The sequence below is a fragment of the Notamacropus eugenii genome, chromosome 3 (genome assembly GCF_028372415.1).
Source record: "Notamacropus eugenii isolate mMacEug1 chromosome 3, mMacEug1.pri_v2, whole genome shotgun sequence".
In the NCBI taxonomy this organism is placed as follows: domain Eukaryota; kingdom Metazoa; phylum Chordata; class Mammalia; order Diprotodontia; family Macropodidae; genus Notamacropus; species Notamacropus eugenii.
The window spans coordinates 435,617,566-435,644,484 of record NC_092874.1 but is presented as its reverse complement, the minus strand read 5'-3'; the positions used below and the strand labels follow the sequence as shown (position 1 = coordinate 435,644,484).

Below are 26,919 nucleotides of genomic sequence, written 5' to 3'. Positions count from 1 at the left end.
CTCTCCCCGCCCCCCTCCCCCCCCCCCCCCCAAGTGCAGGAAGGAGAGGTTTCAGGCTACACTTCTTTCTTTCCCTTTCTCCCAGGGTCTCCTTGGGCCAATCAAAGCCCACTGGGGCTGCTTCTTGGCTTACTCAGATCTGCCTGAGGGGCTGCTATCTTAAGATGGCTTGAGGGTAGGTGTAAAGTGCTAAGACAGTCCCTAACTGTGCCTAGGAGCCATCAGTAGCCACAGCCTGGAACAGAGGCAGGTTCTTGCTCCATCCTTCTGGATGTGTAGACCTGCCTCCTGGGGGTCCATCGCTGCCCATGCCAGAGGTGGTAAATCCTTCCCCGGTAGTTGTCCCTGCCAATCAGTGCACCCACCCCTTTGCCTGTTCTTGATTCCTTTGCTCTTGACCTCCATGTGACTTTTCTTAATCTGGTGATCTCACACCACATTAAAATCTTATCCTGCCCTCTGCGGGGCTGCATGATGTCTTCGCTGTGTGTGTGAACCAATGAGGCCAGCGATGGGGGTGAGGGGTGGGGGGCTGCTGGAACTTGGGCATACCTAGGCCCTAGACTAGCTTCCCTCACAGCCCAAGGAGGGGCTGCATGAACCGACCTTGGAACATTTCTCCCACCTGTGGCCTCCTTGGAAAAAAAAAATCCGCATGAGTAACTGGAGCTTCATCAATTTCCATCCCTTTGGGTTTCTAAGATTGAGAGTTTTGATCCAGTCGGCCTTCCCATCACTCTTTGCTAACGGGATAAAGGGGTTCATCCGGGAGGAAGCGAGGCACCCTCCTCGTGCATTTCGGAAGAAGGTTGCCACGACCAGCAGTCTCTTGGGGAGGCGGATGCCCATGGAGGCAAAGCCGCCTCCAGTTGGCAGCCGCAGTCCGAACCTCTCGCCACCTGGGTGACACTCCCCTCCCCCCTCCTTTATTGTGCCCCGGGGATGGTTTCCTTAGCAACGCTAAACAGAGGGCGGGGTCACCCGTGGGACCGAAGCTGCCCGGGCCCTCGGAGCCGGCCGCACGTACCCTCCCCCACCTCGCCCCTCACGTGTGAGAGGGGCGAGGGACTTCGCCTGTTCAATGCAGGGCCTTGGGGCTACTGTTCTCTTGGGGGGTGGGCAGCTCGGGGCGGTATACAAGGGGGACCCTCCCTGGTATGCAGGGCAAGCCCAGGCTGCGTGCAGCGGCCACCGGCTGTGCCAAGAGCCCATCTGGCCGAGGTCAGGCTTCAGCGCCGTAAAGCCCCGGCGCCCAGGCGCCCTCGAGCCGCGGGTGGGCCTCCCCCGGCCATGGCGCTCTAACTCCTACTGGGACCGAAACAGGCTGCCGGGGGCCGCCTCGCCCCGCCTCCAAGCTCTGCATTGGCCTGGGTCCGAGTCGGCGCCGTGGGGCCCCGGGAGCCTGGGCCGCCAAGCCGCGGGAGCTCCCCATGCGGGGCCCCGAACTGCCCCAGGGCGCGGGGCCGCCAGCGCCCCTCCGCAGGCGCCCGCAGCCTCCCCCAGTGCGGGCGCGGGGGCCGCGGGGGTACAGCCGCCCCCGGGGGAGCCCTCAGGGCCGCCGCTCGGCTCCGCAGACAGCTCGGGGGCCGCGAACCTGAACCGGGGCGCCGACGGCGAGACTAAGGCCAAGGCTATCCCTCAGCCCCCTGGCCGCCCGCCCACCCTGGACAAGCCGCGGCCGGAAGGTGAAGTGCGACGTGGGCCCCTAAACTCTCCCAAGGGGCGGAGATAGAAGGGGGACATGGATGGATAGATTGGAGCAGGGGAGGGAGGGAGGGAGAAGATCAAGAGGTGGGAGGGAGGGGGAACAGGGAGCACAGAGAAAGGAATTGGATAGGGGCACGGTATCAGGAGGTAGATGGATGGGGAGAGGAGATAGAGGAGAGGAGACAGAGAGGGGGAACCAGTTATATGGATAAGGAGGGGATGCAAGGAAGAGGAACAGAGCGGGAGAAATAGGGTCCGCCGATGAATACAGGGGAACAGGAGATATGGTAGATGGGGATGATGGCAGACCAAGAAATGAAGGAGGAGACCAGGTGGTGAATGGATAGGACAGTGGCTGGGAATGCAAAGAATGATGTAGAACTCAGGGCTCGTGGGGGATGAGAGAAGATCAAGAGAGAGAAGGATGAATTCGGGGGATTGGAGAGAGGAGATGCAGGGAGAGGGGATTCAGAGAAGGAAACAGGAGTTGGGGGAAGGGGCTGAAGAAAGAAATGGAGGCATAGGGAAACGGAATGAATGGAGGGGACCTGGAGAGAGAGAGATCAGGACTGATTGGGGGAAAGGGGATTGGAGGGATAGAACCAGTTGTATGGATGAGAATTAGAAAAGCAAGGAAAGATTTAGGACATACATGAATGGGGACTGGTTGGAGGGAAGGAGATAGAGGAGGGAACCAATTATATAGGTGAAGATAGGAGATTCAAGGAAAGAGAACTGAGAGGTATATGGATGGTTAGTGGCATGGAGGTTAAAAGACATAGGGAGGATTAGAGGCTGAGGATGGAGGAAAGCAAACAGGAAGTCTGTGCATGGAGTTAGGGGTTTGGGTAAGGATTAGGACAGGAGATATTGGTTGTTAGAGCAGAGGGGTTAAAGAGAGACCAGTAAGTGTATGGATGGAAACAAGGAATGAAGAAAAGGATCATGGATAGGGAAAGGAACACAGTATAGGGGCAGGGGGACAGATGGTAGAAGATGGGAGTAGTACAGACTGTTGAAGGATGGGGAATAGATGAAAGAAAAGCAGGTGTTACTTTGGGAAAGATAAGACTGGTAATGGGAGAATGGAAGGACAGGAGTAGATAGAGTCAGAGGAGATAAGACCTGGATTCTTAAGGGTTGGGACAGAGGAACTGTATAGAACAGGGTTTGGGAGGAGAGCTTGGCAGAAGAGCTTCCAGGATGTGTCTGACTGTCTCACTGTAGGCCCCCAAGTTCCGGTGTCTGTCTGGAAAGGGTTCCCTGGGGCCTCACTCAACATTGACCGGCTTAAGAATGCCAAGATCATGGTGCAGAGAGCCATCAAGGTCAGAGGTGGGAAAGGGGAACAGGGAGACCTGTCAGAGTGGGGGGTGGTGGAACCCAAGTGGAATAAGGCCTCAGGGAGTACTGACATTCTATCCACTTCCTCAGACTCCTTCTCCCTTACCTTCCCTCACCCCACAGCAGAAGAAAGTCTTCATGATCCAGGGCCGCTACCCCGTGATCCGAGGGATCCTGCGCCGCCGGGGCTGGGTGGAGAAGAAGATTCCCCGTTTAACAGTAGCACCAGCAATACCTCCCCCTAGGGATTTGGACAGTTTGGGATCTGGAGATAATGTTGTCCCTGAGGACTGTGATGAAGGTAATTATGACTGACTCCTCACATTCTTTCTTACCTCCCCCCCACCCCCAGGGCTGAATAACCAAGGTTTGGGAGGGATTCAAGCCAAGGCTAGAGTCCAAGGCTAGAGCTGGAGTGGGGAGCAGAGATGAGAAATCTAACAGCAGCCTGACCCCCCTCTTAGCCCCTGGTTTGTCTCTGTGGGTGAAAGGTTAAAATGAATATCCAGAATGAACCTGAAAGAAAAAGATGCCAAAGAAGAAGAGTTTGGGGGATGAGGTTTTATGAAAGGGACAATACTGCTGACTTTGTGGTGGTGATGGAATCCTGGGGGAAGGATCTTCTTATAGTTAGGAGGCCGCTGAACCACCGCCTTATGCTACATGCCACCCACTGAATGTCTACTTGAATCCTTGTACAAAGAGTCCCATTGTAGTTTGGTTGGTTTTTTGGTTTTTGGTTTTTTTGATGTGAGTAGAGGCTCTGAAAGGGGGGCGGGGGTTAGGTGGAACAAGGCAGAGCCTTACCTATTTGGGGTTTTTGTCCCATAGAGGATGAAGAAGATGATGATGAAAATCAACAGTCAGACCCTGAAGATGTAGATGGCACTCATGACCTTATGGTAATGGGGAGAGGGCCCCCCATTCCTTTTCAGTTCTGGTATCAGAGAGTCAACTCTCCCAGGAAATCCCTCCAAGAAATTTTAAGGGACTGGTAAGAAGATGGGCTGCTCATCTGAGGGCTCATAGAGGGATAGGGGATGACCTTGTTCATCTTTCTACTTTCTACCCTCTTCCTTCTGTCCTAGTCCCGAATGGTTCGAAATGAGGTGCCCTATTTTATCTGGACCACCCGGAGGGATGTGATTGACTGCCGCTTCCTCTGCAAAGAGCAAATGATTAATCATTATGCTCGAGCAGGCTCCTTCACCACTAAGGTGGGATCCCTTAGATGGGGCCGGGGTGGGGGGGGCACCATGGCACAGTGGGAAGGTCAGGCCAGAATTACTCAACATTCTGTCCACTTGGGCGCATATAGGAAAGGGAAACACCTCTGTCTCTGCCAATCAGTCAATTAAAAAGTACAGTTCTTGCACATATATCACATGCCTAGCCCTGTCCTAGTCACTTATAAAGAAGTATAAGATGTAGTCCCTGCCCTTAAGGGGATGGGGAGAAAAGAATATAGACGTAGGAAGCAATTATCAATACAAGACAAATGATGATTCAGTGCTAAATTATGTGGTATAAACCTCAATATAGAATTGTCAGAGTTCAAAGGAGAACACTGAGGGGGTAGAAAGTTCAAGAAGAATGCAGGGGTGATACTGGTCCTTGAAAGATGGTGAGAATTTAGATGGTGGCATTCCAGGCATGGTGGGCTGGAAAGAAAAAATTTGGGGCAGAAAAGATAGACCATCTTTATTGTAATGGAGTATCTGGGGGGGGGGGGGAATACCCTCTTTATCAAATCTAGGCATACCCCTGGCATGCTGCCAATCCCCTGAGCAGTCTTTAGATATTCAGCTCACTGCTGGGCCTTCTTTTCCTTGGAAATGTGAAGAAAGTATGGGTGAACCCCCTAAGTCAATATGGCAAATTCAGGGGAAGTTCCACCCTGCTCCCTGCCCTGGCTGACTTCCTAGGTTGGTCTATGCCTCAACCTCCGGAACCTGCCCTGGTTTGATGAAGCCAATGCAGACTCCTTCTTCCCACGTTGCTACCGCCTGGGAGCTGAAGATGAGAAACAGGCCTTCATGGGTAGGATGATGCCCTCTTTCCCCACTCCTGCTCCTCATTCCTTAAGATTAGGGAATCACCCCTGTTTGAAGCTGGAGAATTCTCTGCTTTGTATGGTCATAGTTTAGATGATGACCCTTATCCTGCCATATTTCCTTCCATGACCCTGTCTAGTTGACCTTGTTCCTTTCCTGGTCATACCTTCCCCAAGATGCTCACAATCCTGAACTACCTGAATTAACCCATATGCATTAAGAAGGTCTAGTACAGACTAGGTTCTGTCTTAGATTCATACTAGGTACCAGGTCTAGACTGGGTTTTAGATCTACTTGAGGTATCAGGATTAGGTTGAGTTCTAGATCCATACTGGGTAAGAAGACTACATTGGCTTCTAGGTTTGACTTCTCAGTTCACGTTAGGTATTAGAACTGCACTAAGTAGGTTCAAGATCTGTATTTGGTGCTAGGTGTAGTGTAGACTCTAAATCTACACTAGAGGGCAATGACTTGAGTTGGCTTCCCTATCTACAATAGGTATCATGTCTGTGTTAGGGTTTTGGTCCATACTGGATGCCAGGCCTAGGCTGACTTTGACATTTGTCTGGGGTACCAAGTCTAAGTTCCAAGTCCAACAGTTGTACCAAGCAGATTAGACTCTAAAAGTAGATCAAATTCTGGCAAGTTAGTTGGCTGTGGGAATAGAGGTTGCTCCCTTCTGTCCCTCCCCCCCACCTCCCTATTCTATGGGCTGGTGCTAAAGAGGGTATCCCCCACACCTCATTCTCAATGTATTCTGGGAGCAGAAGACTTCTGGCTGACAGCTGCACGCAATGTTCTCAAGCTGGTGGTGAAGTCATGGGACCCCTGCTCAGAAGACAATGACCAGACAAAATCATCCCCAACTTTGTTGGAAAAGACCCTGGCAGGTAAATACCATGGGTCATCCATCCACTCATCCACCCATCATTTGTTCAGTTACCCAACATAAGTCAGCATGCTCTGTGGACCCAGTCCTGTATCAGGCTCTTCTAGGGTTACAGATTCAGCAGAAGACATGCTTTTTGTCTTCTCAGTAGGAAGGCAGGAACGTACCTGCATTAATAGAAAGGCTATAAGCAGAAAGTTGCAAGTGATCCAGAATCCCTTGTACCTAAGTACTGAGGAATACAACACAGTGTAGCAAACTTTTGGGGGGACCCACTCTCCACAAGATCCCTACTGCAAAGTCTTGGGATTTTCCTCCCTGATTCACAGACTTGAAATTCAAGGGGTCTTGCCAGCCAGCGACTCGGGAAAAGAAACAACTTTGAGATCAGAGGACATAGGGAACAACTAGGCTCTAAGAAATCTTATCTTGTACCTCAGTTTTTCCCATCATATGGGAGAATTTTCCTGCTTTCTTCTCCTGTGTGTATGTTGGGCAGAAAGGAGGGTACAAGGACCTGTTCTTCCTTCTGTATCCTTCCTTCTCCTTCAGAATCACCCCTAGGCTCTCCAGGGGACAGTCAGAATAAAAAGCCAGAACTCAAGGAGGTATCATCGAAGCTGATTGAGGATGCACTACAGGCCTGTGAGGGTCACCTCAGCAGTTTGGCCCATGAGGATATTGACAAGACTATGGAACCCCCAGGGTACCTGACCCAAGCTGATTGGGCTTTATTTCTCCAGCGCTACTACCAAGTGGTTCAGTAAGTATGCGTTAGCACAGAAAATGGGGTGTTGGAACATGAGGAGCACAGGTGGACCCAAAGATCTTGGGGGGTGGGAGTGATTTTCACCCATTCTGGGCCTGCATCAAGGATACTATTTAAAGAAGCACTGGAAACAACACATTATATTCAAATTGGCCAATACAATGCTCCTTACAGAGAGAACTATGTGTGGGAAAGTGTAGATAGCAGAGAGAACTGGCAAGGTGATTTGGGATTCCAGGGTATTTTTCCTTTTCTGCATTCATGTATTTGTATCTTCAAGAAGAGATGGCCAGGAGGACAAGTAGTTTGTGTGTTGCAGTAATTGTGTTGTTGTCCTGTTGCAGAATCCAGACAGAAGTCACACCATTAAGTGAGCTGAGTAATCTTTGTCCCAGATTTAGCCGGGGGCTGTACCTGACTCTGCTGTACTCACTCTCCATATCCCCAGGACACTAATACCTAATAGTAATGGTCCAAGAAAGGTCTCAGAAACAATATCCAAAAGCTTAAACTATGAGCAGTTGGTTGGGGTCCTGTCGCTGGGAGGCTGTTGAAATGTTATTCTCTGTTGTCTAGGGTCTCATACCATACAGCCTGGTGCTGCCTATACATAGATATAAGATGCATGTATTGCTTATATCCTTGCCCCACTCCTTTCTTATCTATCTTGCACATGACCCATGACCAATTATCATTAAGCCCTTTTATCATGCCTCCTAACATCCAAGAAGCTCTGGTAATTCCTAGTGGTCTATAGGGTCGTCAAAACTCTTTGACTCAGCATTTAAAGCCACATACAATTTGGCCCTACTCTGCCTCCCCCATCATATCTTCTTCTTCTCCCCTACATAAACTTTCACTAGATTGGCCTTCTTACAATCTTAAACATACTCTGATCACTCAAGAAATATTAAGTACCTACTATCTATAAGGTGATGGAGTTATATACAAAGATGAAAGGGGGACACAGTCTGTCCCCAGAGAAACTGCAGTCTACTGGCTTCAGGCAAGAAAGGCAGGAAGTATACAGCTGGTACATAGACATAGGGTTAGGGCCTAGACTGGATTTCACTGGTTTAGGAAACTACCGTAAGATTGTCATCTTCTCTATAACTTGTAGACTTCGAGACTTACCTAGAGCATTGAGTGGTTTGGGGAGTTACCCATCCCTTTCAGAGTCCTTGGTGATGCTCATGCTCATCCTTTTGCCTAGAATGTCCCTCTTCCACCAGTTGTGTAAGTACTACTATTCATCAAGGCCTATGGGAAGTCTCACCTCTCTGATGAAACCTTCTCAGACTTCTTCTCTATAACTAGATGGACTATTTCTTTTAGATTGATCAAGTGCCAAGATTGGGCAATCAATTATATCTATGCCAGGCACTGAGGAGTATGAAAAAAGACAAAACATTAACCCTTCCCTTGAGCCTACTGTACAGCAGAAGAGATGAGACAGATAAAGATAAAAAACATAACTAGCAAGTCCTTGGTAGCAAATAATGGCAAACAAGTACACAGAAAATAAATCCTGTGGAATCAGTACAGGGGAGAAAGACGAGCTTGTGGACTAATAGGAACGGAGAAACTGGTGGAATAAGTGGATCCTGCGATGAACTTTGAAAGTATTTGATTTGGGTGGGGAAGGGTAAAGAAAAGAGGAACTTGTGGAACTTTTGGGAACTGTATGATCTGAAGTGCAGAGGCAGGAAAAGTAAGGAAGACAAAAAAAACATTCTGCAGAATATGATGCAGCAGCTCTATGGACAATGATGCTGGCTTGCCTCAGATTGTAGGGGGTTATGAATGTCCAAATGAGGAATTTGGATTTTACTCTGTAGGCTGTGGGAGCTGTTTACACAAGAGTTGGACATTGTTTTAGCAGAGGGATGATATAATCAAAGCTATGCTTAGGAAGCTTAATCCATTGGCATTGTGAAGGCAGGATTGGAGGCAAAGAACTTAAAGGCAATAGACAATTTGGCCGGTGCTGGGGCTTTTGAATGAATAAATGAAATATTGAACCAATTCAGGCAACTAACACACCATCAGTTTGTAGGGTTTCTTTGATCAGCAAATGAAAATTACTATGTAAGCCAATGTTTTTTCTGAGCAACAGAAAATATACAGGTAGAGCCAGGTATCTTGTACAAGTGTTGTCATTTACTGAATGTGGGTTCCTGAAAATATCATTTCCTTTTGCTTTTCTGTAGTCCAAAGACTGTGTTTCAAATAGCCTGTTTCCTTTTCAGTCATCAGGTTAAACAAATTGTTATCTCTTGTTTTTATATCTCCATCACTTCTGGCTATATTCATGCCTCTTCCCTATCTACTGAGCCATTCCCTGTAATAAAGAATTTAAAAAGAACAAGGGAGAAAATCAGTTCAACAAAAATAACTAAGACATCAGTGGAATCTGACAGCATAAGTACCATCCACTCCATCAACAAGCATTTACTAAGCATCTCCTGTGTTTCAGGCACTAGGCTAAGCCCTGGGGATACAAAATGGCAAAAGACTGTCCCTGCCCTGAAAGAGCTTGCATTCCGATGGAGGAGACAATATGTGCATATATAAGTTATTACATAGGGGAAAACTACATATAAATATAAAAAATATTTTAAAAATAAAATATATATATGGATATATATTGGATATATATGTATAAATATATATGGATATATATGGATATAATATATAATAAATATTAAGACAAATATAAAATAAAAATGTGATGGTAAAATACAAGTTAGGGAGGGTGAGTACTAGCAGTTGGGGGAATCAGGAAAGGCTTTATGTAAAAGATGGGGCTAAATTCGAGGAGTGAAAGAGGTGAGGCACCTTAAGAGGCAGAGGTGGAGAAGAGGGAGTGAGTGCCAGGTGTGGAGGATGGCCACTACAAAGGCACAGTGTAAAGCATAGAAAAAAGCCCAGTTTGGTCAGATCATAATATGAGGGAGAAAATAACAGTTTGCCCGCCATTACAAAGAAAGCAGGGAATTAACATTTTTCTTTTCTCTGAGGCCAAGCCTGATCATTACAAAACAATCAGTTTCTTTTTGTTGTTCTTTTCACAGAACTGAGGGTTCTTAGAATCTTATCAATTTCAGCCTCATTTTACAGATGAGAAAACTGAGACCCAAGCTAAGTGACTTGCCCAGGGTCAAACAGTTAAGAAGTGTTTGAGGCAGGTTTTGAACAAAGATCCTCTTTACTCCCAGTCTAAGTGCCATATTCACTAAGTCGTGCTGTCTCTCATATTATTGTCAGTCTCTCTGTGTGTGTAGGTACATACATATATACACATTTGCTGGTACTGCTTACTTCCCTTTGCATCTGCTCACATGAACTTTGCCATGCTTCTCGAATTCTTCATATTCGTCTTTTCTTATCACACAGTAATACATTCTGTTCCACTCACATACCATAGTTCCCCAATTGAGGGGCATCTACTTTGTTTCAAGGTCTTTGCTACTTTAAAAAATGTAACTACACATATTTTAGAGTATACAGGAACTTCCACCCCTCCCCCCCTGCCTTGGCCCTCGTTGGAGTGTATCCCTGGCAATGGAATCCCTGGGTAAAAGGGTGGGTGCAGATATCTTAATCATTGTTTTAACAGTATATTTTCAAATTATTTTCCCCAATGGTTGAACCTGTTCGCAGCTCTGTCAACAATGAATCAGTGTGTCTGTCTTTCCACAGCACTTTCATCTTTTTGCATCTTTTCTCATATTTTTTCATCTTTGCCAATTTGCTGACTATGATCTTAAATTTTTTTGATTTGCGTTTATCTTATTATTAGTAATTTGGAATAATTAAATGTGTTTTAAAATCTATAAGCCTGCTTGAAGTAGGCCTATAAGTAGGCGCAGTACAGATAGAAATGAACTCTCATGCTCAGTGAATCAAAAAACATATGTAAGTTGTGTAGAGCAAAGTGCACTCTGGAAGATGAATAGGAGGAAAGAGGAGAGAGGAAGTTATGGGAAGTGCCTAGTTAGTCATTGATTTCTGATGAGGCAACTTTAAGACTTGACATCTTCATTTTATGTGAGGGAATGGAGGCTCAGCAAAGGGTAATAACTAGCCCTGGCTTATGAAGTAAGTAGCAGAGGCAGGGTTTGAACTCAGGTCATGTGACCTGATAGAGCCATTTTTTCCACTGAACCACCCCACCCCTTCTAATAGACAAGAGTAAAGGCTTTGGGAGCAAGTTATTGTTTGTCCCTGGCAGTTGAGAGATCACTGGAGAAAAGGTGATCCCTCCTCTTAGATGGCTTAATTAGAGTGTTCTGGTGTAAGTCAATCAACAAGCCTTTATGAAGTGCCTGTTGGGTAACAGACACTGTGCTAAGGACCAGAGATACAAACATACAATCAAGACAGTCCTTGGGGCCTTCCTTATATCCTGCTGATGCATAGAATATGTGCATAGATAAATAAATACAAGATATATACAAATAAGCACAAAAGTATCCAGACGGGTTGCTTGGAGGAAGGGGCACATGACCTGAATTATTCTAAGAGGCAGTGAGAGGTGCTAGCCAAGACCTGGAGTGAAGCAGAATGTCTTACACAAGGAACAGAAAGCTAGTCATTTTGGCCAGAGCATAGACGAGGTGGGGAAATGCATAATTTATCGGGAAGATAGACGGGAACCCTATCCTGTAGGACTTGAAATGCTGAAGAGAGGAGCTTGAGGCGTTTTAATCATCTCTTTCCTGGTGTACTGCAGTAGCCTCCCAGCTGTTCTCCTTACCTTCAGTCTCTGTGACCCATCCTCCTACACATAGTGGCCAAGGTGACATTCCTAACGTGCAGATCTGAACATGTCACCTCCAGTGGATCCCTATTACCTTTAGCATCAAATGAAATCCCTGATATTTCAAGCCCTTCACAGCATGCCTTCAACCTACCTTTCCAGGCTAATATTACCTGCCATCTTATTCTTCCTCAGAGTGGACACTCCATCTCTCCTCCTCGTGCTATGTGTAGGTTGTACCTGCTCCCCCCCACCTCCAGTGCCTGGAATACACTCCCTCTTCACCCTGCCCCTTAAGACCCCCTAATTGCCTTCCAGACTCAGCTCAAATATCTCATAGGAGAGACCTTTACTGATTTTTCAAGCTACTAGCCTGTCCCCATTGAAATTACCTTGAATTTAACTTGTATCTCTTTTGTATCTAGTGATAGAATGTGAGCTCTTTGAGCACAGAAATGATTTCATTTTTGTCATTGTATCCACAGTGTCCGGAACTTTGTAGGGGCTTAGTAAATATTTATTGATGGCTATAGAGAACCTCCAGAAGAATAAAGAATGCTTTAGGTTTATCTGGCAGCTATTCGGAGGATGGATGGGAGTGGGAGAGATCGAAAGCAAGGACACCAACTACAAGTGTTGCACTGAGATAATACCTGTTCAGTGCTTAGCACGGTGCCTAGCACATGGTAAATGCTCAAGAAATGTTTGTTTCCTTCCTTCCCCCTGTACCGTCCCAGGTGAGAGGTGACAGAGAGCCTCCGCTGGGGTGGTAATCACATGAGTAAAGAGAAGGGCATGGCTGCAAGATATGTTATGGCATTGGAGTCTTCAAGACTTGGCAACTGTTTGGATTTGGGGAATGAGGGCAAGTGAAAAGTAGAGATGACTCCAAGTTTGTGAATGTAGGTGTTGGGAAAGGTGGTAATACCCTCAAGAGAAATTGGGAAGTTTGGAGCAGGGGCAGATGATGGAGAAAAGAGAATAAATTCCATTTTGGAATGCCCGTGGGTTATCTAAGCAAAGATATTTAGTAGACAATCGGCACTGTGGAACTGGAATTCATCAAAGTGATTAGAGCTGGATGTGTGTATCTGGAGAGCATCTGCACCAAAATAACTGAACTCAGGGGAGCTGATGAGATCACTAAGAGAGGGCATGGAGAGAGAGACTTGTCTGATTTAGGGGCCTTGTTCATCACTTAGCCTTAACTATTTTGCTTTGTTACAAAGAAGTGTTCATATGGGGAAGGGAGTATGTATACTGTGGTATAAGACAAAGTACCAAAAGGCTGAATTTTTAAAAGGTAAATATTTATTGGAAGAAGAAACAAAAGAAGGCAGGAGGGAAGGAGGGAAGAACATGTAGCCTCCTATAAATAAAGCCTAACTGAATAGGACCTAAGGAAGGCACAAAGGTGGAACAAACCAGGTAGTTTTCCATTGAGAGTTGCTAACAGGAATGACAGAAAATTGATCTTGCTTCCAGCAAATATGAGGTCCAAGGTGAATTTTTCAGGGACCTGCAAAGAACATTCTATGTTTGTGTTTCTGTCAGTGCTAAGTAATAGTTATTTATGCACAAAATGTGGGTTAGTCTCTCTCATGGAGGGGAAAAGAAAAAAACTGAGGAACATTTCTCTAGCCTCCTTAATTATCAGAGAGATGTGTTCTTTGAAGAGTAAAAGTGCTTCAAGGAGAACACAGAAGAAAAAGAATCTGAAGAGACAGGGTATATAATACTAACCTAATATCTGTATGTAGCTATCCATCTATTTATCTACTAATCTCTAGAACATCATAATCTATTATGAGGTCTTAATTGCATGCAACTGACAATAATTGCAAAAGTAGTTAGGAAAAGATGTAACAAGTACAGGTTAGAGCACATGGAAAGCAGAATTGTCATTACTGAGCTAGTACATATGCACTTCGGAATGGTATCTAAGGTGGGGGGTGATGGAGAGGAGGTAAGAAATAGAGCTAGAATATCCTATTCAGACAAGAAAGAGCTTAACTTTTCCCCTGTTGGTTTGGAAGGTTTTCCTAGAGGAGGCTGGAATTTTAGGAGCTCCTTTAAATGAATTAGGTGAGGGGGAGATATGATTTTTTAGGAGCTACATGGTGTTCTCCAGGTATATGGGAGTAGTGAGATATCTGGGAGTGAAAGGTCTTCCAAGGTCCTACAGGGGCATGCAAGCAGATGAAAGGACAAAAGGTCTGCTCTCCATCACCACTCTGAGCACTCCCTATTTCCCCACAGTGAGGGGGCTGAGCTAAAGAAGGCTGACGATCAGGTCCAGCGTTGTGAAGACATCCTTCAGCAGCTACGGGCAGCGGTGCCTCAGATTGACATGGAAGGAGACAGAAATATCTGGATCGTGAAGCCTGGAGCCAAGTCCAGAGGTCGAGGTAAGGCAAAACTGGAGGGGGGGAAGGTGGAAGGATATTGATCTGCAGGATTAAGTAGAGAGAGAAAGACCCCATGTCCTTCTCTGAGCATAATCTCAGAATCAGTGATGCAAATGCATATAGAAATATCCTTGAAATTTTGGTTCGCCTAAAGAAATAAACATCTGATTGGCAGTTGCATTTACTTTTTATAACATAGTGTGTATAAGGTATGTTACCCGTTCATTTCTACCGCCCCCTAGTTCTCCATTCTGTAGAACCTCAAAGAATTATTTAAGTCTTTTCACTAGAAGAAATGAGCGACCTCAGTGTGATGTATTAGAAGCTACAGAATACTTGAAGTTAGGCTCCCAGCTCTTGGGCTTACTGTACCATCTGTGTGACCTTAGGCAAATCATTTCTCTGCATCTGTCTCCTCCTCTGTAAAATAAGGAAGATGGACCAGCTGAACTGTCACCAGATATAACAGCTTACCAGCTCCAACATTCTTAGACAAGTCACTGGTCTTCATCTTTATCTATAAAGTGGGAATAAACATATTTGTGTTACTTACTTCACAGGCTTATTATGAGAAAAGCATTTTGGAATTCTGTAAAGCCCTTAGCAAATGTGAACTATTATGCCTCTGTTTCTACAAATCTAAATCTGTGGGGCCATCTTTGCTCACTGGGTGGTACAAAAAGGGCATGGGACAAGAGAAAAGTCAGCATGCACTGAGGACATCACTTGTAATGGTTGTTAGCCCACTGTGTAAGATACATCTTTGGCAAACAAGGGGTGATTCAGTTTCAAATGTACCAGAAATGGTGCATTCAAAAATGCTTTATCACCTTCAAAGCATAATCACTTGGAGGGGCAACAGTTCTTAATGCATTGTTTGAGATGATAAAGTGGTGCTGGAGATGGCAGGTGCACCTCATCACATGAGTGCATCCATTCAGATAGACTTTGTCCAAGAATTAGACTCAGCTGCCCTCCTTTTCTGAGGGGGAGGAGGCTAGGTGTGCACAACACTCCAGTGTCAAACTTGGTTGATGCATGGATTGGTTTTGGAGAAATGCTTCCTCCCACCCCCTTCTTTTTTTTCTTTAAAAAGAGATGGTGTTCCAAATGGAGAAGGGATAGATTGGGGAAATAAAAAGATAGAAACCCCTCAAAATAAAAAAAATTGGGCTCATATTTTGTTGAAGCAAAAAACTGAAAACAAAGCTAGTGCTGCCTAATGGGGGACTAACTGAACAAAGTGTGGTATGAGTGGAATGGAATCTTACTGTTACGTAAGGAGTTACAAATATGAAGAATTCAAAGAAACATGGGAAATGTGTATGAACTAATACAGGGCAAAGACAGTAGAACTGAGAGGACTGTGTACCCAATGGCTCCAAAAATGTAAAACAACACTGAAAAGCTCCTATGCTAAGTCTAATGGCAAAGAACGTAACCTCTCCTTTTGAGGTGCAGAACCATAGATTCAAAATGTTGCATAGACTATCATACATAGTCACTTTGTAGACACAGTTTTGTTCATATTTTTATTTATTTCAAGGTAAAATTTAATGAGGTTAGGATATACTCTGGGAAATTATGTTTGAAAAAAATAAAAGTTATTAACTGGAAAAAATTAGGCTCGTTACCTTATAGCTAGGGCAGCTAAGTGGCACAATGGCTAGAACCCTGGGCTGGAGTCAGGAAGGCCTGAGTTCAAATCGAGCCTCAGATACTTACTAACCATGTGACCCTGGGCAAGTCATTTAACCTTGTTTGCTTCAGGTCCTCATCTGTAAAATGAGCTAGAGAAGGAAATGGTAAACGACTCCTGTATCTTTGCCCCATCCCCAAAAAACCAAACCCAAATGGGATCACAAAAAGTCAGACAACCGAAATGACTGAACAACAAAACCTTAGAGGAGTTAGTGCCCTTCAGGGAAGGTTCCCCTACAACTTGCTGTTGTAGACACCTGAGGATTCCCAGGATCTGAGATCTGTTCCTTCCTGTATCCTCTCTTACCCAGGCATTATGTGCATGGACCACCTGGAAGAGATGTTAAAGCTGGTGGATTGTGACCCCATGATTGTGAAAGACGGCAAGTGGGTGGTACAGAAGTACATTGAGCGACCCTTACTCATCTTTGGCACCAAGTTCGACTTGAGGCAGTGGTTCTTAGTGACTGACTGGAACCCACTCACTGTCTGGTTCTACCGGGACAGTTATATCCGCTTTTCTACCCAGCCCTTCTCCCTGAGAAATCTGGACAGGTAAAGCTGAGTGACAGGGGAGAAGTTTAGGCCCAAGGAGGTCACAGTGTCCCCTGCCTCCCTCGACCACTTGTTTGTCCTCCTAGGTTTGGCAGGAAAGGGGGAAAGAGTAGGGTGGCTGAGCAATTTAGAACTATGAGGTCAATGCAGGGACTTCTTTCTAGGGTTAGACTGAGTGGAGAGCTAATATGACATAGCAGACAGAATTCACAGCTTGGTTTCAGAAGGAAACTTGGTCCCTATCCTGACTCAAAAATTTATTAGTTGTGTGACTCTGGGCAAGTCATGTAACCTTTCAGCCTCAGTTTCCTCATAAAATGGGGATAATATTACTTGTACTACCTACCTTACAGGAGGTAGTGGTAGGAGGATTTGAAGGAGATTGAAGTGAAGTAATTTGCCTAAATTTACATGGCTAGCTATTGGAGTGTCTTACACAGGTTTATCCTCATTTTAGCATTGTATCCTTTTTAGGAAATCATCCAGGTTTTGCACCCAATCCTTGGGTTTAGGTTGGCACCAGGTCCCCTTTAGAAATATTCTTCCAAGATGATTGTCTTTGTAGACAGCACCTTGTCCTGGCCTGACACCTGGAGAGCTGAACCTGAGAAAGTGTTTGACACATTGACATTTTTGTCTAAAGCATCAACGCATCCGAATAGCCTGAGATCTCCCCAGAGGCGAATTTGAGTACTTAGGAGGAGAGATGACCCAGAGCTGGTCACTATGGCAACTCTAGGTAGAAGCCACCAGAACCGGTAGAAATAGGTCCGAGTTGGCTGTTTTCTGTTTCTCCCCCTCCCTCCCACAGAGAGGTCGGGGAAGGGAGGTGAGAGAGCGCCTCAGCTTCTCCTCCTTCTCATTTAGTTCTGTGCATCTTTGCAACAACTCAATTCAGAAGCACTTGGAGAATTCTAACACTCGTCATCCCCTCCTGCCTCCCGACAACATGTGGTGCAGCCAGAAGTTCCAGGCTCACCTGCAGGAGCTAGGGGCCCCTGAGGCTTGGGCACATGTCATGGTTCCAGGAATGAAGGCTGCAGTCATTCACGTACTGCAGACTTCTCAGGACACTGTCCAGTCTCGCAAGGGCAGTTTTGAGCTCTATGGGGCTGACTTCGTTTTTGGGGAAGACTTCCACCCCTGGCTGATAGAGATCAATGCCAGTCCAACTATGGCACCTTCTACGGCTGTCACCACACGACTCTGTGCTGAGGTGCTGGCTGATACATTGCGTGTAGTCATAGACCGTCGACAAGACCGAAACTGTGACACTGGTGCTTTTGAGCTTATTTACAAGCAGGTGAGATGCGTGGGGTCCTGAGGCCATCTAACCTCCCTTCCTCAGGTTTCCTGAGGGGAAAATGTCATCCGACCCGTGGTCCCTTCTTTTAAAAGGAACCTTTCAAATCCCTGATGCTCCAGTCAACCTTTTGTGTGCAAGACATGGCCCTAGGCACAAGGGGGAGGATGTGGATGGAGTGAGGAGACAGGAAAGTATGATCACTTCTGCCCTCTAATGATTAGCTGAGGAAATGAGATAAGCACTCATAAAAAAATTAAAAGGGAGTACCTCATGGTTGCTAAAAGATGAGCAAAGATATTAATACTAGAAGGACCAGGGATGTCAATTGATGCAAAAAATCTTTAAAAAATAATTTTACTATTTCTTTTTATCTGTGCAAAAGCAAAAATACAAACAATAACAGGTTACTTTGAAATAAATGTTTTCATCCTATTTCTATTTTCTTTGCTTTCTGGGGAAAAAAAATGCATTGATGCAGCTTAGTCCTTCTAGATATTAGATTCTAGTCCTTCATTAAAAGCTTTTATAGAGCAAGGGAAGAAAAGATCACTTTGGACCAGATTGGCATCAAAGTCCTCACAGATGAGAAAGGATCTGAATTGGGTTTTAGAGGAAGGGTATGACTTTAGGGGGCAAAGGAGGGAGGAATGCACTTACAGTAAAGAAAATGTGCAGTACTTAGACCCTAAAAGCACAAGATGATCAAGGATCAGTGAGTAAACCTGAAGCCTGTCTTGTCTGTTTCTAAATGATTTGGCTTCTTACTCCAGCAGCTGGTTGCCTCCCAGGTCCCTAGGCACAACTCTCTTTCCTTTGGATAGTGCATTCCAGAGAATAGTATCCCCTTCCTCTGTTTTTTTCTCCAATTTTCTATCCTGATGAGACCTAGGGTCCCACAAATTACCCATTCATCTCCCCAGGAAAGCATTTCATGCACTAGTTGCCTCTTGGCTGTTTCTGCATTTCAGGGAGAGAGGTAGAGGAAGTTTCATGCTTGAACAGTCTATCACACTACACTTTTGCCCTCTAGGCAGCTGTGGAGGTACCCCATTATGTGGGTATCCGACTAATGGTTGAAGGCTCCCCTGTGAAGAAGCCCCTGACTGTCCGTAGCCGAAGAGCACCACCCCGTCCATTGGCACGTCGACACCTTAGGGAGCCTAAGGATTCAATGTCTAAGGAGACTAAAGAGGCTGTGTCTAAGGAGTCTGTGCCTGAGAAGGCTAAAAAGTCTGAGCCTGGGGAGGCTAAAGATTCCGTACCTGAGGAGGCTAAAGAGTCTGTGCCTGGGGAGGCCAAGGATTCTGTGCCTGGGGAGGCTAAGGATTCTGTGCCTGGGGAGACTAAAGAGTCTGTGCCTGGGGAGGCCAAGGATTCTGTGCCTGGGGAAGCCAAGGATTCTGTGCCTGGGGAGGCTAAGGATTCTGTACCTGTTGCTTCCAAGTCATCAGGGCAAGTTTTAGGAAGCAGGAAGAACCTGGGGCTGATTGAGAAAACAGACTCCGTAAACCTGGGAAAGAGGAGAGTCAACAGCAAACAATCCACAGAAACTGCCCAGGCCAGCTTCCAGAAATGGGACATCTACAATCTCAAGACAAGCCACCTCTTCAATGCATCACCAGCATCCACTGCCAATCAGAGAAGGAAATTTCATCCCATGAACAAACCTCAGCTGCTTGTGAAGAATCCTGTGCCTTCAGGTAGGGCAGCATCTGTGCTTTGGGCCCTTAGCTGATTTTCTCTTGCTCTCTGGCCCCTCCCCACTCCCTGTGGTCTGTGACCAGGATGGTTAGAGGTTGGGGTCTTCACAGCAGATGCTTGGCTGTGTGAGAAGAAATGCTATGGGTATAACGTGTGACTGTAATGTAATGAGACTGGTTTGTAAACAAAGGCAGGAGAATGTAAAGAGCACAGGACCTGGAGACCAATGACCTGGGCTCTCTGATTGACATGCAGTCAGACCCTGGGCAAGTCTCAGAGCCTCTTTGGACCTGTTTCCTCACCTGTAAAATGGGAATAGAATGTGTCTTGCCCATCTCAGAGGGTTGTGGTAAAGATCCAGTAAGATGATGTCTGTAAAGCTCTATGTGAATTATTGACATACGTACCAGGACATAGACATTCAAGAGAGTAGTTTCCTACCCCTCACTTCAGTGAAATCACTTTGGGAGGTTATACGTACTATTCAAACAAGGCTGCCATTACTCAGATTATTTTGGGAACTCTTCTTTGGGAAGTGCCTTCAGAGCCAGGTTATGAGCCACATAAGAAAATCAGTCTCTTTGCTTTATAGTCACACTTCATTTTAATGAAAAATAGTATTGCCTAGCTTGATCACCCACCTTCTTCACCAGACTTGGCTCCAAAAGGCTCTTGGCCGTTTCCAGAAATCAAACCCTTCCTCAAAGGATGAAGATTTACCACCTTTGAGGATATTCAAAAGAATCTATCACAGACTCTGAATGCAATTTCCAAAGAGGAGTTCCTACAGTATGTTGAATAATGGCACCTCGCTGGAATAAGTGTGTAGCCTCCTAAATGACTACTTTGAAGGGAACAACATTCATTTGGACGCATAAGTTCTGGTATGTTTACAGCCCCTGCCCTCTAGACGGAGAGCAAATACTAACACACAAGATAGGATGAAAAGATAGCAAGGTAGCATAATATAAATACCAAATAGATAGTCCAGATGAAAATACAGGAGTCATCCCCTCAGGTTTTTTGCAGGGAACGTAAGCTGGTCTATTTATAGACTTACTAGAAGTTAGAAGGGACCTTAAATCTCATGCCACCTAATCCAACTCCTTCATTTTACAGATGAGGAATCTAAAGCCCAGAATGGGCATGTGATTTGCCTAAGGTCACACCATTTTTTGGGCTTAGATCACCCCCAGGGCTCCAGAGTGGGTCTCAAACTTGAGTGGAGTATGCATCTCTCGTCTCACTCTAGGAGGGTTTGGAGGGAGAGAATCAGTCCACACACAAACAGTATGTTTCCAAGCAAATCATACAGGAGGAAGTATTCATGCCTGGGGCTGTCCTAGGGGGCTTCCTCTGCTCTTTCTCACAATTTAACAAGTCCAAGCTGGGGGTCTCCAGAGGACACTAGTCCATCTGTGAAAATAGAACTGGATCCCAATACTTCTAATGCGCCTGCTTGTCCTTTGCCTTCCAGGGCCAAAGGGATTCCCCAGCCTCCTCGATAAGCCTGTGCTGCCTGACTCCCGAGTGCTTAAACCTCATACTTTCCTTCTCAGACTGCAGCTCCAAAAACCACCCATTCCCAGCAAGAACCTCAGTACCACGGGCAGGGCCTTGCTTATGTTGCCGGCTCATAAAGAGCCTGTTCCCAATTGTGGGAAGCAGGCCAAGGTGGGCCCCAAACCCTTAGGGGCCTGGGAGGGGGCTGATTTGTGCTGAGAACTGGGAGCATTTGGGGTGGGAGGAGGGAGGTTAAAGGGTTTCTCATGGCCTAGGCTGAGCCAATGGGAGCTGACCCCTGCTTGTACCAAGCCCTTTGGCCCCAGCAAGGTGTCCCCAGTTTAGAGTTTTGGCTGTGATGAAGCCCAAAGGAGCACAAGAGGCAAGTTATGTGTGCTTTGGTTTCACCTCAAAGCTGTAGTCAAAGAAGTGGGGCGGAGGGGGGGGAAGGGGAGGGAGACAAAGTACCCCTTACTAACCCCTCATCCCTTCCCCTGAGAAATTCCCATCAGTTTTTTCCCATAGCCTCAAAAGGCAGTTTTAGATCACTCAGAACTCCATCCACCCAAATCACAGAAAAAGGAAACGCTTCTGCGCCCCATTTGCTCGAAGATGAAATGCAACTTCCTGCCACCATTAGCAACTCGAAGCCCAGGCTTGATAACAGACCAAATTTTGCTGAAATCTCTTATAAAGAATGCCCAAGTTCATGGCTGTTACTGGCACCTGGCTTCCAACCTGCACCAGTCTGGAAGGACCAGGAGAAAACACCATGACTTGGAGACCATGAAATTGGGACATTCCTGGCCACATTTCATATTCCCCCCCCCAAAACTTAAGTCCTGGCCAAAGAAATTTTCCTGGGCCAAAAATAAATGGGATTGAGATACATTCTGCTTTTGTCATATTTACTGTTGGGGCAGTTAGGACAGGGATTGGACACATCGCCACAGCTGGCTGGCTGAAAAGTATATGGGTAGAGGGGTGGGGGAATCATGATAAAGGAACACTGCTGGGGGAGGGGTTAAGCCCAGGAAGTGGAAGGCAGTTCAGGGGGAATGGTCACTGTGCAACAGAGGAGAGACAGAAAGGGGGGAAAGGGCAAGGAGAAATTCAAGCTGAAAATCAAGAAAGTTTCCTGAGGTAGGCTCTAACTCCAAACAACGTAAGTGAGAGGAGTCATCTTCCTCTGGAATAAGGGAGTCACCAATGGAACCATTAGTCTTTGAATGTTCTAAAAGCTAACTACTACTCAGTAGGAAGCAAGCTCGCCTTCACTCCTGCAGGGATCCGGAGGCCCCAGGGGATGGAGAAGAGACCAGACACATGCTTCCCAGATAAGAAGGAAGGCCATCTTCCCCAAAGGCAGTCAACATCAGTCTCATTTTCCCCACTTTATGAATTGAGAGCCATCTTGAATGCTGTCTGTGTTAGTTCTTCCTGGGCTGGTCTGATATCTGGAGCCCTAACTTCCATAGGGTTTGTGAGAAGAAAGGGGGGAAGGGAGCTATGAGCACTCCGGGGGTCAATGAGGTTTGGGGGAGAAGGATTTGATGCAGGTGGAGATGGAGGGGTAGAAGGGCCACCTCCATTGGAGTTAGTTGGAGGCGACGGAGGAGCAGCTCACTCAGGACCTATAGGGTAGAAAAGAATTAGGATTGAGGACATGGATCTAAGTAGTTAAGAAAACCCAAACGGTGACACATTGAAAGTGAAGGCTCAGAATAGGAATAATGTGAATCTGAGCTGTCTGTACCCCAAGTCCAAAGACCTTTTTATCAATACATAATCAGAATATTAGAGCTGAAGGGCAACTTAAAAATCTAGCCCAAATCCTTCACTTTAGATGAGTCAAAGAACTTATTTCACATATTCAAAGACAACAAGTTCATGTCAAAGCCAAGACTACAGTCCAGGTCTCCTACCACTCGACTGGGTCAGCTTTCTGTTGTATCTATCACCAGTGACAAAAGGTCCCACCCTGCTACTGGGCCCTGAACAAAACAACTAACCCAGGTGGGCAGGCAAAGAAAACCCAAGTACCTGTGTCTGAGGCTCTGTGGTCTCCAAAGGCAACAGGAAGTTTTCGCCCAGGACACGGCCAACTCGAGCAGAGTACACATGATCTCCCAGCACAGGACATAGCTGAAGCACCATGTGCACCAGAAGTTGGCTAGGAAATGCTAGGGACAAGAACAGGCATACTAAGAACTCCCCAGCTGCCTTCCTGAGCCAGGGTTTTGCCCTGGGGTCCTGCTCTGCCTTCTGATGGCCAGATACTGAGCTTCCAGGCCAATCTCAAGCACTATCTCTCAGTAGTAAGCCCACCCCAACTCCCGCCCCCTTGAAACAACATTTCAGAAACCCAATGGATGGCCCCAACTCCTACCTGTAAGTGGCTGGAGCTTTACCAGAGCACAGCCAAATGTGGTGGAGTCCTCCACAAAGAAGTGGGTCAGGGTTTTCTTGACACCCTCTTTTAAAGTCTGTCGAGATGAGGCCTTCACTGGGACTACCTGTCACCAGTCCCCCAGAAAAGAAGAACCACTTCAAATGCTGACAATCCCCACCCCCTTCCCAAATGTTCTAAGAACAACAGAATTAAGGCCACAGGGGTGCCAGATGCTTTCAGCTGATTCCTAACCCAAACTATCGCTCCTGATTAGTGAGACCAATAAAAGCTCATGCTTCCCATCAGCCACATAGAACCTCACCAGACCTCCTTTATCAAATTTATGTGAACTTAGCCTCTCCTTTTTCCCATGAAGCAAGAAATTGGTGCTAACACTTCCCTTACCGGGTCTATTCCCCTAACTTGATCCAGCTTTAGGGCAACTCGAATTTCACCTTTGGGTGTATTTGGGACCCCAGTAGTTACAGCCCTGAGGGGAAAGAAGAGAAGAATGAGGGGTCACAGAGCAGCATCCCTGGAGCAGTTATCACTGAAAGGGGGACCCATGGGATAAGACTAGAAGCCCACAGCTGCCTCTCACCAGTATGTCACTGTGGGTTTCTGAGCTCTTCGAGAGTGGATGAAGAACTTCTGGAAGGTTTTTGTTATCTGGGGACAGCTAGAGAGGAGGACAAGCCCTGAGCTCTCCCTGGTGGAGGTGGAGAAAAAAAACCAGACATATTATAATTGTCATAATTCATATATCTAAAGCACTTTCGGATTTATAACACCCTTTTCTCATAACCATTCACTGAAGTAGGTAATATTATCATTACCACTGTACAATGATGAATCTGACAGCAAGGTCATATAGTATGCACCAAACTCAAAATGAATCTTAGGGTTCATTTCACAAATGAGGAAAGTGAAGCCAGAAGTTGTCAGTTGTCCAAAGCCACACAAATAGTTAAGTGGCAGAACCAGGATTAGAACCTAGGTTTGCAATTGTAGGACTTTTTCCTACCACCCTAAATAAATCTCCAAACCCTTGTAGGGAAGTCTACAGTCCCAAATCTTGCTGGCAAGACTTAACCCTCCTGACATACTGTTTTCAGCAAATCTAGTTCTCACTTCAGCTCTCAACCTGACCTGCACATTTGATTTTGGGTTTAGCATTATCAGTAACTTACTTTCCGGGAGCTCGGACAACATGGAGCTCCTGACTGAGCCCCAAGTGCTGGCCTACTTCTGGAAGCACTGATTGCAATGTAAGTTCTCCTGGTTTTCCTGGAGATACAGGGAGAAAAGGAATGAAGCTTCCTAGATAACAGATACTTTAACCTACCTTCTCCCCACTTCCATTACTGCCTCAGTCCTCATTCCTATTCCCTCCCACTGTCCTCCCCTTGACATACCTGTCACCGCTAGTCCCTGTGGTTTATTCAGGGCCACCAAAGGTCCTAAAACACAAGTCATCACATTCAGATAGATACCCTAGAAATGAAGATTGCATTGCAGAACAGCTTGAATGTAAAGATAAAAGGAATAGCTAAATAAATCCATTCTGTATTTGTGTAAGGGAATATACTATGAGGAAGAGGGATAAATTAGGGAAATACAAGGAAATCTGGAAAGAGACCTTTATGAAACAAAACAGAAAGAGCTGAACCAATATGATGAAGTACACACTAACTATGACCATAGAAGGGGAAAACTGAGAAAATGAAGGGGAAAGAATTGTGCCAAGGGCTTTGAAAACCTGAAACACTACTATTAATACTTTGTGTGGAAGGTAGTTTATTTAAATGTAAAGACCTACCAAACAAGTTTAGTCGGTTGCACTAACGATATTAAGTTTTTAATACAATATCTAAACAAAAATTAGCATGGAGCTGGCTCTAGTCCCCTTCCTGTTTCCTAATGGGACATGGTGAAAGCACTATCCTAGAATTTCTGATCCCCAAATCTTCTGTCCTCACCATTATGGTATAGCACAGTTGTCTTCATCATCTCAGCCAGCTCCTTGTGGTTTATCATCTCTGGCTGTACCATCCCAAGAAAGAGTCCTTTCTTCTTCTGGGGCTCTTTAAGGTACATCTGGTACCTATAATGGTGGGAAAAGAAATGAACAGAAAAGGGTACTTATAAACTTGGTATCACATATAGTAGTGAAGAGCTTTGGTCCTTGAATCAGGAGATGAGTAAGCCCCAATTCTGACACTCTTACCCTGGGCAAACCATTTAACTGCTGGGCCTCAGTTTTCTTATCCGTAAAATGGGGAAAATGATAATCTACCTCTAGTACTGTGTGGCTGAGGTTAAACATTCTTGTAATCTTTAAAGTGTCAAGTAACTGTGATGTATTCAAAGATTCGTGATTTTCTAAATGTGAGAGCTCTCTTTACTAATAAATATCATAAGCCTTCTGAACTTTTGTTGATGATTTCAAGAGCTATGGCCAAAATATCCGTTTCCTGTTGGTCAACCCTCAAATATGATAAGCCTTCTCACACTTACCTAGGGCAGTCTTAAAATGGTAAGACACAAAGGCTGTCACCAGAATCATGCACAGGACATCATAAAACTTCTATTATACAAATATAATCCTTTAGAATCATGCCACGCTGAGGGAACTGAGGAAGATGTCAGTGGCAAACACCCTCATACATGACTATGGGAGGTCTTGGCACTAGAATGGCATGTAGACATGATCTCAGCTGCTGGGGGGAGGCTGAGGCTGGTGAACAGCTTGAGCTCAGGAGTCTGCAGCTGCAGTGGGAGACCTTCCAGCCCCCACGGTGAGCACTCAGGGGCAGGGAGCCACCAGGCTACCTACGGAAGGATGGAGTGACCCTGGCCAGAAAGGCAGGGCAGGTGAAAGCTTCTGTGCTGGGGGGCATCAGGACTCCCCTCCCCCACCTCTCCTTCTCCGTCCTTCCCAGTCTCTCTCTCCCTAACCACCCCTCCCCGTCACTGTCCTCTTCTGCCCTCTTTTACTCCCCCCTCCCCCTGCCTGTCTTGCCCTCTTTTACTTCCCCTCCTAGCCTCCTCCTCCCCCTCCTCCCTCCCCCTCCCTCACTTCCGTTTCCCCCCCTTGTCTCCTGCCCCCACGTGGTCCTCTCTTACTGCCCCCTCCTATACTCACACTCTGCTCCTTCAGTTAGACACCCCACCCCAACTTCCACCCCGGGGAATCAATCACCAGGTCTTATTCCTTTGGGTCTGGGCCCATGCCTTGACCCCTGGTCCCTGCCCCGTCCCCCCGCACAAAAAACGACACAGGACGCGGCCCCTCATGGTGACAGGAACATGAAGTCGGAGCAGAGTGCGCGCATGCGCCGAGGAAGAGGCAGGAGGCGGGGCAGAGAGAAGAGCGACGGGTCCCCGGAGCACCGCCCCCGCCATGCGGCGATTGGACACAATGGCTGTCAGTTAGGGCAGGCGAGAGGCGGGCCTGAAACTGGAAAGCGGGGAACGGGGAAGGGGCGTGGCCTGGGAGTGGAGGCGTGGCCTGGGGTTTGAGGGCATGGCCTGGGAGCGGGGGCGTGGCCTGTGAGTGGAGGGCGTGGCCTGTGAGTAGAGGGCGTGGCCTGTGAGTGGAGGGCGTGGCCTGGGAGTGGAGGGCTGGGCAGATGCTGGCTGCTGTAAGCAGAGGCAGCTCCTCCGTAAAACGGGGCGGGGGACTTAGGTGAACTTTTGAGGTCCTTTCTAGCTCCAGAAAACCCTCATAACTTGGCCCAGGACAAATGCGGACCCTTACGTCTCGGATTTTGTACTAGAACAGACGCATCTCAGCCTCATTTCCCAAATTTACCCATCCTTCCTTAA

General features: G+C 46.5%; 2 protein-coding genes across 10 annotated transcripts; one reads left to right on the top strand and one right to left on the bottom strand.

Moving 5' to 3' along the window:
- Positions 1 to 474: 474 nt before the first annotated feature.
- Positions 475 to 21,590, top strand: TTLL3 (tubulin tyrosine ligase like 3). Of its 8 annotated transcripts, none has more exons than XR_011964711.1 (14): positions 475 to 1,685; positions 2,935 to 3,035; positions 3,175 to 3,352; positions 3,883 to 3,953; positions 4,140 to 4,268; positions 4,977 to 5,091; positions 5,873 to 5,995; positions 6,547 to 6,757; positions 13,785 to 13,933; positions 15,946 to 16,189; positions 17,057 to 17,492; positions 18,526 to 19,195; positions 19,850 to 20,080; positions 20,674 to 20,870. XR_011964711.1 is itself a non-coding variant. In XM_072598545.1 (14 exons), exons 1-14 carry the CDS (start codon positions 1,082 to 1,084, stop codon positions 21,582 to 21,584), a joined length of 3,585 nt encoding a protein of 1,194 aa, XP_072454646.1. In that variant the 5' UTR covers positions 475 to 1,081; the 3' UTR covers positions 21,585 to 21,590. The 8 variants fall into 8 exon arrangements, 7 of the variants coding, with proteins under 7 accessions (XP_072454646.1, XP_072454647.1, XP_072454645.1 ...); XM_072598545.1 differs by lacking the exon at positions 19,850 to 20,080 and adding an exon at positions 21,225 to 21,590 and having other exon boundaries at positions 3,178 to 3,352; XM_072598546.1 differs by lacking the exon at positions 19,850 to 20,080 and adding an exon at positions 21,276 to 21,590.
- On the bottom strand, positions 21,591 to 26,511 carry RPUSD3 (RNA pseudouridine synthase D3). Of its 2 annotated transcripts, none has more exons than XM_072598556.1 (9): positions 26,294 to 26,511; positions 25,071 to 25,195; positions 24,507 to 24,551; positions 24,282 to 24,378; positions 23,693 to 23,800; positions 23,497 to 23,581; positions 23,089 to 23,215; positions 22,743 to 22,882; positions 21,591 to 22,333 (listed from the first exon to the last, which is right to left on the bottom strand). In XM_072598556.1, the coding sequence occupies exons 1-9, from the start codon at positions 26,494 to 26,496 to the stop codon at positions 22,130 to 22,132; spliced, it is 1,134 nt and encodes a 377-aa protein (XP_072454657.1). In that variant the 5' UTR covers positions 26,497 to 26,511; the 3' UTR covers positions 21,591 to 22,129. The 2 variants fall into 2 exon arrangements, with proteins under 2 accessions (XP_072454657.1, XP_072454658.1); XM_072598557.1 differs by lacking the exon at positions 26,294 to 26,511 and adding an exon at positions 25,609 to 26,156.
- Positions 26,512 to 26,919: the final 408 nt, after the last annotated feature.